The sequence below is a fragment of the Rhinoderma darwinii genome, chromosome 5 (assembly GCF_050947455.1).
Source record: "Rhinoderma darwinii isolate aRhiDar2 chromosome 5, aRhiDar2.hap1, whole genome shotgun sequence".
NCBI classification, from domain to species: domain Eukaryota; kingdom Metazoa; phylum Chordata; class Amphibia; order Anura; family Rhinodermatidae; genus Rhinoderma; species Rhinoderma darwinii.
In genome coordinates, this window is record NC_134691.1 from 45,898,425 (window position 1) to 45,915,197 (window position 16,773).

The following is a 16,773-nucleotide window of genomic DNA, read 5'->3' on the forward strand; positions in this document are numbered from 1 at the left end:
TTACTGCTGAAGATTTGCTGCAGTTGTATCCAGTCTAGACAACCCTCTATAAGATTATTAAATCTCTCCTGTGCTCATACTTTGCTACAATGTATTATGGAGTCCAGACTGTTTAGCTCACAGAGGATGTTACAGACTGAATGCAATGGTAGAAAACTCATACCTGTTAGAAGTATTAGGCTCTGTTCACATCTGCGTTGTGGGTATCCGTTGCTCTGCTCTGTCAGAGGAGCAGAACAAGGGAAATCCGGAAGCGACGGTTCCATTGCACCATGGATACGACCGGCGGCTGACAGAATTCAATTGACTTTAAGGGCGGGTTCACACATAGCGGAATTTCACTTAAATTCCGCTGCGGACACTCCGCAGCGTTAATCCGCAGCGGAGCCGTTTCTCCATTGACTTTCACTTTAATTTAGCAGTGTTCGTTTACACGATGCGTACAATTCCGCTGCGGAGCATAGGCTGCGGAGCGGAATTTGGTGTCCGCAGCATGCTCTGTCTGTTGCGGAGCAGTGGCGGACTGGTTGCGGACTCATGGCGGAATTTCTCCATTGACTTCAATGGAGAGTCAAAATTCCGCAATGAAGTCCGCAGATCTTATGTGTGCTGCGGAGCGTATTGTTTTTACTACCATGACATTTCTTCATTCTGGCTGGACCTATGTATTTCTAGGTCTACAGCCAGACTGAGGAAGTCAATGGGGCTCCCGTAATGACGGGAGCGTTGCTAGGAGACGTCTGTAAATAGTCACTGTCCAGGGTGCTGAAAGAGTTACGCGATCGGCAGTAACTGTTTCTGCACCCGGGACAGTGACTACCGATCTCAATATACATGTATCTGTTAAAAAAAATATAAGTTCATACTTACCGAGAACTCCCTGCGTCTGTCTACAGTCCGGCCTCCCAGGATGACGTTTCAGTGTAAGTGACGGCTGCAGCCAATCACAGGCCAAGCACAGGCTGCAGCGGTCACATGGACTGGAGCGTCATCCAGGGAGGTCGGGCCGGATGCCGAAAGAGGGACGCGTCACCAAGACAACGGGCGGTAAGTATGAATTTCATTGACTTTCACTAGGGAAAGTGCTGTCCCTTCTCTCTATCCTGCACTGAATAGGGAGAAGAGAAGCACTTTTCCTGCAGTCCGCAGCGGCCAGTCCGCATCAATTTTCTGCACATTTTGTGCAGATCCGCTGCAGAATCTGCAACGCAGATTCTGTGCGGCATTGATGCGGACAGTTGCGGAGGAATTCCGCCATGTGTGGTCATGCCCTAATGGGTTCCATCGGCTTTCCGTTGGGGTGTCTGTGGTTTTACCGGAAACAATAGCGTAGCAAGCTGTTCTATTGTTTCTGTAAACTCTTCCAGATCTGCACTGGAGGCCCCTAACGGAGCCTCCAACGCAGATGTGAACAGCACCTTCAAAGGGTTTACCCAGAATGGGCAATTATCACCTGTCCACAGGATAGGTGATAAGTGTTTGATTGCTGTGGGCCCCACCAATCATTAAAACAGGGTCCCTAGCCCACCGTTCCTCTATACTGCAGTCATAAACTTAGAATGAAATGACGGTCAAGCATGCGTGCTGCCACTCCATTCAAATTCTATGGGACTAACGGAGACAGCCGAGTACAGAACTGTTGTGGATAGGTGATAATTGTCCATTCTGGGAATAGCCATTTAAGTCTATATGGTTTTTAGCCTCTGGATATAAACATAAAAAAACAGAAATAATGAATTAAATGTTACAATTCAGTGACAACAAGCAGAAATTTTTTAACACAAATTATTTTAGAAACTTTTAATGACACAATTAATTTAATTACATATAATGAAATGATAAAGGAGAACAGAACAGCCCAGATTCTTCATGTTCATCTTAAAATGTGTTATAAAGACAATGTAATAATGGAAGCTCAGCAATGAAATCTATGTCTCCCTCAGTTAATCATGCTTAACATCAGCCTGCCAGGCTGCCCCTTTATTTTTCCCCGGCCACCTTGACTTGGGCAGTGCCCGCTGACCTCCCCAGCAGTGCTGATCACCAGAGCACAGGGCGTGCACTAGGGGGCGTGCCCGCGCCTGTCTGAGGGGCTCCTCGCCCTCCCTGCACCAGAGCCCGAGTGAGAATCACTGGAGAAGCACAGCGCTCTGCTGCAGCCCCCTGACCACTCTCCTGCCATGGATACACACAGGAGCTCTCTGTCTGCAGCTCTCTTGCTCTGCTTCTTCCTCTGGGATATACCATGTGCCCAGCAGGCATCCATCCCTGCCAACCAGCAAGACAGGGTACTGAGAAGACAGCACAGAGAGGGCAAACTATCCTCAGCAGCTACCGGGGAGCAGCCCCGGGCAGTGCCAGTTGTGCCCCACGAATACATGCTGTCCATTTACAAAACTTTCTCTACAGCTGAAAAACTTGGGATCAATGCCAGCTTCTTTCAGTCTTCAAAGTCTGCCAACACCATCACCAGCTTTGTGGACAGATACTGGGGTAAGCTACAATCTAAGCTGTGCCATCAGGTACTTGTAGTATAACTGTGTTACCAAATCATCAGAAGGGTTTATATCTTTCTACACAAAGGGTTGACACATTCCTATTTGTAGTGGAACCACACGAGGACATCCACAATTCATCTATTTATCTATCTATCTATCTATCTATCTATCTATCTATCTATCTATCTATCTATCTATCTATCTATCTATCTATCATCATCATCATCATCATCATCATCATCTATCTATCATCTATCTATCTATCTCATATCTATCTATCATCTATCTATCTATCTATCTATCTATCTATCTCTCTCTCTATCTATCATCTATCTATCTATCTATCTATCTATCTATCTATCTATCTATCTATCTATCTATCTATCTATATATCTCATATGTGTCTATCTATCTATCTATCTATCTATCTATCTATCTATCTATCTATCTATCTATCTATCTATCTATCTATCTATCTATATATCTCATATGTGTCTATCTATCTATCTATCTATCTCATATCTATATATCTATCTCTCTCTCTCTATCATCTATCTATCTATCTATCTATCTATCTATCTATCTATCTATCTATCTCATATGTGTCTATCTATCTATCTATCTATCTATCTATCTATCTATCTATCTATCTATCTATCTATCTATCTATCTATCATCTCCTATCTGTCTTTCTATCTCATATCTATCATCTTAACATCTATCTATATCTATCTATCTATCTATCTATCTATCTATCTATCTATCTATCTATCTATCTATCTATCTATCTATCTATCTATCTATCTATCTATCTATCTATCTATCTATCTACGCATAAACACACTTACTGGTTGTACAGTTGTAAAAAAAAAAAAAATCCAAGCCCAGCATGCCTCCCTTTTTCTCTCCAAGTATATATGTATACACCATAGCTTAGTAGCTCCCCAACTGTACAGAAACAAGTCCCAACATACATCTGACAACACACACACGCACACACATGTATATTTTATATATATATATATATATATATATATATGTATATATATATATATATATATATATATATATATATATATATATATATATATGCCCTCCTGTTTTCGTTGCACTGCAGGTCACTTTATTTGCCTGTTATGCCCATTGCAATAAGTGTCGCAGTGAAACCCTCTGCAGCCACCATATCACTATGTTAGGGTACAGATAGCAGTAACAATGACTTTTGGGGGCAGGGAAATGCTGTTTGCTTAGTGTTTCTATCTTATCCCATTTTAGGTTTATTTTTTTATCTAGTCCAGCTGTAAAGTAAATACAGAGTTCAAACTGAATATGGGCAAACATTGACCAAGCTCACTGTATCTTATCAGTCAAGTTCCCTTCATCAAGATTACCTGCTATAAGACTGACCATAAGAAGCAGTGCTAAATCAGTATATAATGCCCATATATCCAGGGGGGGTCTCATAAGGACCCGTATTCACCTGCATTGTGTGCAAGCCTTGTATGGATACATGATCATGACGCTGCAGATGAATTATTAACCCTTTGTGCATCCGTGGTATATAACATAAAGGATGCTCATGAATGCCAGCACAATTGCTTACCCCCCCCCCCCCCAAATCTTTTGCCTTATACAGATCCAGGCTTTCTTTATTCCCCTGTGTAACTTCCCAAAGTGGTTGAGTATTGCAGGCTGAGGCTTATAGAGCCTCAGAAATTAATTCTGCCATTGATTCCACTTTATGATCCCCTAATCCCAGCCATAAAATGTGATACTGTATCTTGATTTATATGTATTTTCTTTTTCTTGTGCCTCATTATAGACTGATTAATTAACAGAGTGTTGTAAATTCTCCCCACCTCTTCACCGCCACCACCACCATGGGAGCTGCCCTGGTTCAACCTGACTGTAGAAGGTGCAGCAAGCTGAGCTGTGTCAGTGGGGTTCATTAGCTGTTGAAAGCTCTGGAGAGCAAATTAACTTACTATATTTTATGTTGATTTTAGAACAAAACTCTTCTTTGAAAAGCCCCATGGTCTCTTTGTAGTTATATGAGCTGGTTATTTAGTCTCAGTTTCCATTAAAAAAAAAAAACTCACTTAAGACCTATTTGCCCATAGGGCTTGTTTTGTGATCTTGCTACAAGACAACCATTATCTTGCTGAGGGACTACAATAATGAGTATGATTCGTGCTGAAATCAAAGGGAAGGTGGACTGCACATCTTGAGTGAGCTTTTTTGGTGTCTTTTGGTCAATATTCATCTCTGTTTAGAACTTTATAGGGAGGTTTGCAACATTTAAGGAATGGAAAGAGAACCTTTTTGTAGAGCCTACAGGATGGTGCTAAAACCTTGAGAAATGTTCTAGAACTGTTGTGTTGCCAAGGAGCTACATTGATAGACATTCCATGCACTGCATGGCAGCTTTGGCTCCTAAGGAGTCCCCCTTGGACTTACTGGTCCCTTAAGCCAAAGCCTCACTTTCCAACTTGATTTTGATTTGATGTGTCACAGGCTGTGACCTTGTCCTGGACCTTCTGAGTTTTGCTTAGCATCAAGCCACTGATTGGACTATTTGAACTCATGATCTAATTGAGTGTACATGTCATAACATATCAAATATTGTCTAGTCTTCCATAATGAAGGGGGACCAGCCTATGGCACATCCCCAAGAACTTCAAGAGGACTTCCGCTCCTGTGATGTCCTCCTACCTCCCAGCTAATTGGTGCCTCCTCTCTAGATGTGAGTTTACAGAGAAAGGTTGCTGTCAATCCGATTGTAGACAGATTAGCTTCCAAAAACGACTCAATTAGATACGTTTCGTTTTTTCAGGAGGAGATAAAAGACTTTACTGCCTGAAAGAACATTCTTTTCTGTATGGATGGAAATGGGTCAGTTGAATGTGAAAGTTATCTAATTGACAAAAAACCAATGTATCACATAAGGTTCTTCTGAGCTTTTAAAGCCTTCTTCAAACTTGTCCACTGTCTTTTTTTTTTTTTATTGTACCAACACACATTTTCCCAGAACTAGCATTCTTGGACTTGTAGTTCCTCAGAACTTATAGTGAGTCCATAAATCATAGACAATATGGATGACATTAATCAATTGAGTGAAAGTCAAACCCCATAGCATGCGAGATATGTATCCACACCCAACCAGGGTTCCTATTCAGCTATGTGGAAATTGGACATTTGTGAAGGTACTTGGTGTAGATTTTTTAATGAGATCCTTTTAGGACGCACTATAGAGAAGAATGTTGTGTTGTTGGTTCCTTAGTGATTTTAAGAATCATAATATAAAAAGGAGGGGGAGGGGAGGTCAATGATGTTTGTACATTAGTTTGTGTTTCTAGTTCTAGTCGCAAGATCAGACAAGACTTCGCTTATTGTAAGAAAATTACTGTTGGCACATGAAGTAACTCATTAAAACGCAGATGGTGTCTGCTGGCCCCAAGACCCCCAGCAATGGGAGTGTAGTGCAGAAATTGACAATTAGGGGCTGCCCGGAGAAGGCTCGCGAGGAAAGGGGGACAAGCTCTCCCCTATAAAATGGGGTTCCCCTAAACACTATTGTAATAATCCATTTATTATAGATTATCTGAACATAAACAATAGACATAAACTAAATACAAATATTATAGATTTATATTCTATGAGTCAAATTTTTATAATAATAATACAATAAATATATATTGTTACCAAAATTAATACACGATCGAACTTTTTAAATATTGTTATATTTTATCACAAACGAATAATTAATTTCAATCACTTTTCAGTGCATCCTTTTGATGAAGTTGATGATGTTTAGATTTGAAGTTGACTATTTCTAGTGAATTAATTAGTAGAATATGACTTAAATGCTGACGTGCTTTGAGAATAGCGGAATAATAATAATGAATGTACGGAGGGGTGCAGAAGGGGCAGCGCTGTGCAATGCATATACACTAGTTTTGCCCCAGAATTGTTGTGGTTGGCAGAGAGAGAATGAAAAATGTGAGGGAAGTATTTTAATGGACAAGAAGGGAATCGCCTACTGTTAATTATTCGGTGACCTTGTATTCGGGTTGTTTGAGCCTTTATAGAAACACTAATGCAGAACAGACGAGTGAAGTAAAGAAAGACACAGGAGGTTTCCTATAGAGCTTTTATTCTGGAGCTGCAGCTTGAGAAAAAACACACGACTCGTTTTCTTGCGCATCTATATACAAATATATTGCAGTCTATACACATTTTAGCTCATTGCATCATAGATTATATTGCAGTTTTTCTAAGTGTATTTTAATGTTGATAATGAGATAGATAGATAGATAGATAGATAGATAGATAGATAGATAGATAGATAGATAGATAGATAGATAGATAGATAGATAGATAGATAGATAGATAGATAGATAGATATGCGGAAAGATAGATAGATAGATAGATAGATAGATAGATAGATAGATAGATAGATAGATAGATAGATAGATAGATAGATAGATAGATAGATAGATGGATAGATGGATAGATGGATAGATGGATAGATGGATAGATGGATAGATGGATAGATAGATAGATAGATGATAGATAGAAATGTTTTTTCTTTACTATGTTACTATGAAACGGAGCTGAGCTTTGTCAATGTAGCAAAGCTCAATTTGAAATTCTGCATCATGTTCTCTGTGGTTCTCAATAGGTGTTACAAGTGAGTTATTCCGATACACACAGTATATTAAAGCTCTACATTTAATCATATAAAAACATACATTAAAATATCAACAAATATTAAGTAACAAAAAATCTGATGACTTATGTTTATATCTGGAAAATGAATGAATAAACCAGAGATATGAGAGCATTACGATTATGCTCTGTAGCTAGTAGATATGTATGAGAGAATTTAGCTGATCTTATCCTGGATGACCTGGGTGAGCTCCTCGATTTTATTGACCCATTAAGTCCCAGCATTATAAATCTGATTGACAGCTGTACAGTAGCTCACTATAGGTAATTGCTTTCTTATGCAGACCTGTAGTGAGTGAGTATTGATGGACACTTGGAGTAAAGGGATTTGGCTGAACTATGAATACATATTTCCTTGTACTGCCAAGTGCCAGCGCTGACCATGCCAGCAGCAGAGATTTCTGTAGCTATAAATCCAACATATTCCAAGCTCCTTGCCAAAACATGTCACCCCTGCAGAGTAAAATACTTGTGCTTCATTAGCCGGTCATTGCCTGGATATTTATGTGCCCAGGAAATAGAGGTTTAAACATAAACTGAAAATTCAGAACATGCAGCTGGTGGGACACTACAATTCCCAGCAGTGCTAGCCACAGGCTAGAGTGGGCTCCAACATGTGGATCTCGAGCTGTTGGAAAACTGCAACCCCCATTATAACCTGACAGGTTTTAAACCAGTGGACTAGAGGGTTCTGCTGGGACTTGTGGTACCAGAGCAGCTAGTGGAGAGTCACATTTCTCTCTTGATTATCGCTTGTCCTTATATGCTCTGAAATAGGACAAGGTTAGACATTATATCCTTATAGTCCTGGTCGTAGAGATGGTCGTTACTGATTTCCCTGTGGGTATTTAATGAGTCTAGTGCTGGGCTTACTATTATTATAGGACGGGTTCACAGGGTCTGATAACACCAGTTCTCCTACACAACTTCTTTACATGTGGTTGGGAACAGCTTCCTCTCCTGGCACATTACTCCTGAGATGCGGTTTTGGAATAATGTGAGTTTAAGATTTGAACACTGATGAGTTGGCTGAAAGCCCGGTACCTGATCTGCCTGCAGCCTCCATCCACCCAACATCCCTGCAGCTTCTATACAGCACACATGTGATCACAGCACTGGACACACCATTACAAAAATACAATTATGTAGGATAGATATAGATAGATAGATAGATAGATAGATAGATAGATAGATAGATAGATAGATAGATAGATAGATAGATAGATAGATAGATAGATAGATAGATAGATAGATGATAGATAGATAGATAGATAGATAGATAGATAGATAGATAAGAGATAGAAAGATAGAAAAATAAATAGGTCATAAGTAAAATCTGAATAGATATATATGAGATAGATAAGTATATGATATAGATAGTTAAACGGATAGATGGGGATTAGATAGATAAATATGAGATAGATAGATAGATAGATAGATAGATAGATAGATAGATAGATAGATAGATAGATAGATAGATAGATAGATAGATAGATAGATAGACAAAAATATTAATAGATACATATGAGATAGTTTAGTATATGGTATAGATAGTTAAATAGATAGATGGAGATTCGATTAGTAAATGTGTTTTAGATAGATAGATTGTTAACTATTACATTATATGGTATTTTAGGTACTGATATTAACCGGATCATAATATAAATAAACGTTTAGTTGTATAATAATAATCCTGGGCAGTGATTATAAGAAATTGATCGATATATATGACCAGGATTTGTTATCTACATATAATGCCTGCAGTTCTGTATTGGAGATGTATTCAGTGATCTGCAACCTTTTACTGTTCAGCTGTTGTGAAACTGCAACTCTGTCGCCGGCTGTCATAGTATGTTATATTGTTGTTGTTATTATTTTTATTATTATTATTATTATTATTATTATTATTATTATTATCATTATCATTATTATTTTTATAAAGCAATGTATCCGGTGTAGACACAGCCACTTGCGCAGTTATTTAATTTTTCTCTTGAAGGAAATCATTGGATTAAGGATTTATTTTCATAGCCCTTCCTCTTGTCTCATTTTTAACACCGGTTTTAGAGGGGGGTCTTACAGTGATGGTGGTTCAGAAAGTCCCTTAGTATTTACTAAGATGCCTTCAACGTCTAGCTCAATGTGGAGCATCCTGCGAAGGTCACATTTAGAAATCCCATGTTTTCCTTATTTATCCCTAAAGCTTTGCTGGAACTCAGTCTAGTGCAAACATGAGCTTCTTTATGAAGTGCTTACCCAGCAGCATGGAAGGAGGCTGTGAGGAACACACGGCAGATACCTTCAGCTCGAGCAGGTGCACTGTACTTATGAGAAGGTTGCTGTCCACTATTGTGGGGATGGGACATTATATCCAGTTGTTCATCTTTATCATGATATGATGCAGGGAAATCGCCCATTACTAGATGCACAAATCACATGCATGATTACTGGCATTGTAGGGACAAGAAAGGCTCCAGTGATGTGCTGCTCTTCAGGGTGGCAGCAGGGCAGGGGACTGCTCACCACCATTCATTATGTTCTGATGGAAACATCCGTGTTGCATAACACTCTCGTGAACAGGCCAGAAATGAGGTGGCATTTGGCACCTGTAGCTGGTAATTTAGCTCATATACAATACAGAAATTACTGTGCCATTAGGACACATACAGTAGGGGGAGCAATAATAATAATAATAATAAAAATATTAACAACAACCATTATAATAGTAACATAATACTACTACTACTACTAATACTACAAATAATAATACAAAATATATATACTACTACTACTAATAATAATAATAATTGTAATATAAATATATAAAACGTGTTTTCCCAGAGCAGAGGGCTTGCAGGCTACTGTACATTGTGGAACTACAATGTCCAGCTTGCATTCTCCACTAATTCAGCGCACAGTCAATTCTGTGAATGAAGACAATCAAAATTGCATGTTTTATGGGGGAAACCATAGTTAAAAACAAAAAAAAGCAGACACATTTAGGTATTTTTGATGGCGGTGGTAAACACTTTGCATTTGAATTTATTATACAGAATCACTTGTCTTAAAAATGACTAAACATAAAGCGATTTCCCACCCACCTCCCCACGCTGTGAATGTGCTGATCAGCAGGAACCTTATTAAATAAATAAATTTCCAGTTTAAAGGGAGGGATGTTCAGGAGCCCCCACTAAATCTTATTGATATGAGCAGTATGGTGACTTGTCAGGAGGAAGTCTAGTCTTCTTTATGCATTTTATTAGTTTTTTTTTTATTTTGAATTAATTTAATGTATGCATTTCTGTTTCTGCAATTTACTTTTATTTTTTTTATTTAGTTCTGAGTTTATTTTGTTTATTTTTATTTTATGTTTTGCTTTTATTTCATGTGTTTATTTATATTACTATGTGGTTATTTATTTGTCTGAATTATTGTGCAAAATGTTATGTTGTTTTTTTTTCATGGATTTTATTTATGACTTTGCTTCTTCTTGGGGATCCCGTAAGAACTGTCAAATGTACATAATAAAATACATTTAATACAATTATTCAAGTGTAACTATTTATTACAGTTTCCTGTGGCAAAAATAGGTCAAACCTATGAAAATGTAGAGTTTCTTGTATGATTTCCTTCCTCAAAAACGTTTAACAGTGTTCTTGGAAGATCTTTAAGTTTATATTGAAGAGATGCAAATTTTACGAGCTCTGAGGGAGCAGAAGTAAAAGCGCTGAACGTTTGCCTTCAGTCTTTTATTTTATTATTTTTTTTAATAATGTGTGACTTTTCTGTCACGTGTTTTTTTGGTGCCGCTGCAGAAGTGGCCACAAAGGATTTGTAATCACATTCCATGTACAGTCTGATGAGCAGTATTGCTGCGTGGGGCTCTGCCTGGAGGTTGGAAACGGCAGACTGAAAAAACACATAACCAGATCAGAAGAAAGTAGCAATGACAAACAGAAATTGCAGCAATATAATAATAACAACAACAACAACAACAACAACAACAACAATAAAACAAATAGTAATAATAATAATAATAATAATAATAACACTAAAATATAATTATACAAATAATAAAATAATAAATAAAAATACAAATATTAACAGCAATAATAATAACAACAGCAATAATAAAATCTAATAATACAAATAAAAATATAACTTCAACAATATAAAAACAATAAAAATATAATAATAACAAAATCAATATAATAGTAATAATATAAAACATATAATAATAATGATAATGATAATGATAATAATAATAATAATAATAATAATAATAATATAATAACAAAAATATAATACCAATAATACTAATAAAAAACCACATTATTAAGATATATTTTTTTTACCTAACTCATAATAATATAACAACAAAAATATAATACCCATAAAAAAAACACATTATTAAGATAAATTTTTTATCTAGACAATTATTACTACAACTATTATTATTACTATTATCACTATTACTATTATTATTATTATTATTATTATTATTATTATTATTATTATTATTATTATTATCATCATCATTATTACTGTTATTAGTAGTAGAAATTGTACTTCCACATCAAAATAAATAATAACTATATAAATTATAAATGAATAATAATAATAATAACTGCTGCAATAATAATAATTCTCTATTTTTACCAAATCTAAAATAATAGCAATAATATTAATTAAAACATTAGTAGTAGTAATATTAATAATATTAATAATTCTAAAAGCATTATTATTATTCTTACAACAACATTGATCATTATTATTTCAAAATGAATTGAAATAATAATAATAATAATAATAATAATAATAATAATAAATAATAATCAACAGCTGTTTATCTATTTGTGATTCCTTGGGTCTTACCCCTTTTCGGTTTCTTAAATTCATTACTCTTAGCAGCGACATTTCCAAAAAGCTTCTCTTAACCTTTTGTGTGCCAGAGGGCACTTCTGTAGCTACTACAGGAATAGTTACATTTTGGTTTTCCTCAGCACATTAATTAATCTTAGTTGGTATCCTGTAGACTCAGCCACATTCTTGGAAGATGAATTGTGAACTGTGTTTAATGTCTCTTCTTCCATAGATATAGGCTATGTAAAAGAATACTGCTTCTGGTTATATATTACAGTATGTTGTTATTTGTATATTCTAGGATGTAAACATCTCACTGCTGGGACCCCTCTTACATAGACCCCCCACGCCCCATTCCCCATTGGGAATATTGTGTGCTTTTCTCAGGACACACTGCAGAGTCCATTTTATGTGCCCTAAATATTTAATGGCACAAAGGGAATGTGTTCTCAGAGCTTGACAATGTCAATAAAGGTGAAAATGCAGGGAAGTTTATGGAGTGCACTAAGGACAAGTTGCTTTTTTTGTGTTCCAAAAATGTTTACATTTAAAGTAAGTTATGTACAGTTCTGCAGGACTACAAATTCCAGCATGGACTGTTGTGTGCTGAAGTAAAAAAGCAAAAGCCATATTTGCTGGTAGCCAATAGATGACAGAAGTTCTCTGCATTCAGTACGTTTTCTTTGTGGCGTTTTTGGTCACCCTGATGTTTTTTTTCAAAACGCAGCATGTTCGAGTCAGGCCAGGATCACGCACGCACGCACGCACGCACACGCACACACACACACACACACACACACACACACACTATTAATGCAAAAATTTGGTGCGGATTTTGGCTTAGTTTTTTTAGCCAGAAGGGGATCTAAAAGAAAGGAAAGGAAAAGACTGGTGATTTTGTGTCCACTCTTGTGTTGGGCTTAAATAATGGAGCCAAAAACTGCTCCAAAAACGCCATCAATACTGTGCGTGTGATCCTGGCCTAAACTGGACCATAACATTTCAGCCGATTCTTAATAGTTAAATTTCTCTTAACATTTATATATTGATTAATGTATTTATTTAAATCTATTCCTTGAAAAAAGAATTGCAGGCTTGGGCTGTTGTGATCTGGGTATGGGTTGTTCTTCTTCATCACATCAGGTAGACAGGATATTTTCCAGTCTACTTCAGTATAAGTGAAATTGACAGCAATTTTTCTTTTATCTTGCAGACGATCTCGCTCACTCTCCTTCTAGAAGACAGAGGTATTTGTTTGATGTATCTACCCTGTCTGACAAAGAAGAGCTGGTGGGAGCTGAGCTAAGGATCTTTAGGAATTCTCCCATGGAGTTAACGAAAGCCCCTTCGGCGTTGTACCACCTGCAGGTATTATCCTGCACATCCCAAACTCCACTGGATACCAGGACTCTGGACTTGAGGGACACTATAGTGCCAGGATGGGAAGTGTTTGATGTATGGAAGAGTCTGAACAGTGTCAGTAAGCCCAGAAAGCAAGTTTGCCTGGAGTTAAGAGCCACCTCAGCCACCTCTGGTTTGGAAGTGAGTCTAAGAAGTCTAGGCTTGTCAAGAAAACCCAAAGCTCATCAGGAGAAGGCTCTCTTAGTTGCTTTTACCAAATCCAAGAGGAAGAACCTCTATAACGAATTGAAGGAACAGGTTCACTCAGCCAAAGGGCTAGAGAAAGAAGCCAGATTTCAATTTAAAACCAAGAGAAAGAGAAGGACAACGTTTAATAGTCGTCATGGTAAACGACATGGTAGGAAATCGCGTCTAAGGTGCAGCAAGAAGCCACTTCATGTGAACTTTAAGGAGTTGGGATGGGATGACTGGATCATCGCTCCCCTAGAATATGAAGCCTATCATTGTGAGGGAGTGTGTGACTTTCCTCTGAGGTCTCATCTAGAGCCAACCAATCATGCCATTATCCAGACCTTGATGAACTCTATGGATCCAGGGTCTACTCCTCCAAGCTGTTGTGTTCCTACAAAATTGACTCCTATCAGTATTTTGTACATTGATGCAGGTAATAACGTGGTATACAAACAATATGAAGACATGGTGGTAGAGTCTTGCGGCTGCAGGTAGCAGTTGCTTTGGATGTTCTCAGTATCATCATAGCTGATATGAAGGGAGATAAAGGCAACTCATGGACAAGAGAGGGCTGGCCCAGGACGGAGTGCTTTCTATAAAACTTCCGTAAGTGAAGGGATTGTGGTTTCATGTGTCTGGTGCACCCTTTAATTCTTGCACCATGCAAAACAGGCGCTGATCAGTGGTGGTTTTGTGTGGCCAAATTATAAGTAAAGCTATACCAATGTGCCAATGGGGTTAGCAATACAAACTACATTCATCTTACGGTAGGTCATATCTTTAGAGTTCCAATAAAAAGATTGTGATATTAGCTGACCCTCCACATTGAATTGGATTGGACAGAGGAGGCATCTTGGCATCATCAAGCAGACCAGACAGAGAAGAACTTGGCCAGTGCATATAGCATTATGTGTCTGGTAAAAGTTCAGTTCCAGATTTATATAAGTACAATGTTCCAGACCTGTTCAGTGCATGAGGACTGCACAAGAAGAGGAGATGGAGGAAGGGAGTATTATGGTGGCACTTTGTTAACCCCCTTCCCCCTCCCTTCCTCTTCAAATCTGATGGAACTAGCGCCATCCAGACCCAGTGGAGGGGGAGTCACGTCTGGATAGCAGAGGATTATGTTGCTGTTGATTTTTGGAGTGTACACAAGTTGCTGTGACAGGCACCTGTTCAAACTGAGTCCATTTAAGATTACAGGAAAGCAATAGTCTGTTCTTTTCATGGGCTGGCATGCGAAGAGTAATAGAAGTAGGGGGCCCATAAAGTTTTTTTTTTCTTTAATTTTAACTGTCTTATCACCTAGAACTATCTGAGGATCTGAATTGCTCCAATAACATTGCACAATAACAATTCCCAAAGAAAAAAAGAAAGAAAGGTAGAGGTGAGGAAGGGAATGAGGGTGGTAAATTAAATATCCAAAGTGGAACATAAAACTGAGAGATTCAGAAGATTTTAGGAGTTCGTCTTATATTATAGGCTTTACATTCCTCGGCTAAATATTCATTAGGTTATGTTCACACATGGCACATTTGTTGCAGAAATTGCTGCGACTGAAAATCCATTCTATACATCTGAATGTGGTTGGAATTTTTACTAACCCCATTCAAACATATGGAACAGCCTCAGAAATGTCGGCAACAAAGCTGTCGTGTGTGCACATACCCTTTGTAGGTTTACTTTTGTAATATTTGATGCATTCACAACCCACATTTTTAAGTAAATCTTGCCTATCATGATAAGTAAAAAGTAATGTGAGACGGGAATTACTTCAGTTCTCATAATATAATAATATAGTTGTAATATTGTAGATATTCCAGAAAAGACTGCGAGAGTTGCGTGCCATGCATAAAATGCTTCAGTAGTTGCCTACATTGACTGCTTCCAATTCCTAATAATAGGAGTCGCATGGATGACAGTGAATGCCACCATTTATTTCTTAGTATATGTACAGCACACAACGCGGACACTGGCTGGTCTGTGCTGCATCTACAGTGCGAAGCGGAATCGGATAATTAACAATAATAAGAAAATAATAATTAAGCCTGTATTATATTTCTTTTTACTTACTACACGTTAAAAAAACTTATCAAAGTTTTTTGATTTGATTGTCTGGTTTAGAAACCCCATTTTCATGTACACTAGAAAATGTTGAGCTCTTAAAGGGGGGTCCCCTGTACAGGACCCTCATCTGTAAGCCAAGAGGAAATTGGCTCCAAATAGTGTCTCTCGCTCTGGAGGACTCAGAACATACATTGCTTTCATGAACAGCCTATTGATATTAATAAGCACTGTGTAATGCTTCCTTTACCCTGTGGTGGTGCTGTAGGGAAATTAAATACTTGCTGCCGGGTTCCCCCACAGATCACTGGGGACCCCAAGCAGCAGGACACGTGTGATCAGTTTGTTATTGACAGAACTTTCTAACAAAAATGTAAAAAACAGACAACCCCTTTTAAAGTGGCCATCAAACTTGCTACATCAATGGTACTAAAATGATCTGGAGAATTTAATCAAAATATTTTTTATCTTTTATCGTCTTCTTTTCAAATTTTATTATCATATAATCCTTATGGGTGAATTGGAGTAATTTATGATATTTCTGCATGAGGCACATTGAAAATACTAAATGTCGATTCTGACTGTTGTGTTTAGAAGAATTCATATTGCTACGAATAATTTTTTTATTTTTTTTACAGGACTATTGGTTGTTATTATTAAACAACCTAAACAATATTGTTTTAAAAAAAAATCCATATTGTTACCTATACGGCCAGTTACATGGCTACATTCACACTAGCATCTTTTTGAACCTATATGATTCTATGTGTGGAAGGGATTGGGCAACTCATACATTGCTCATATATTGCATCAGTTGTACAACCCATTCTCTATTGACCTTAAAGAGGCTCTGTCACCAGATTTTGCAACCCCTATCTCCTATTGCAGCAGATAGGCGCTGCAATGTAGATTACAGTAACGTTTTTATTTTTAAAAAACGAGCATTTTTGGCCAAGTTATGACCATTTTTGTATTTATGCAAATGAGGCTTGCAAAAGTCCAAGTGGGCGTGTTTAAAGTAAAAGTC

General features: G+C 37.5%; 1 protein-coding gene across 1 annotated transcript; it reads left to right on the top strand.

Moving 5' to 3' along the window:
- The first annotated feature begins 2,180 nt into the window (after nucleotides 1–2,180).
- Nucleotides 2,181–14,177, top strand: GDF6 (growth differentiation factor 6). The gene is made up of 2 exons (XM_075828026.1): nucleotides 2,181–2,493; nucleotides 13,303–14,177. The coding sequence occupies exons 1-2, from the start codon at nucleotides 2,181–2,183 to the stop codon at nucleotides 14,175–14,177; spliced, it is 1,188 nt and encodes a 395-aa protein (XP_075684141.1).
- Nucleotides 14,178–16,773: the final 2,596 nt, after the last annotated feature.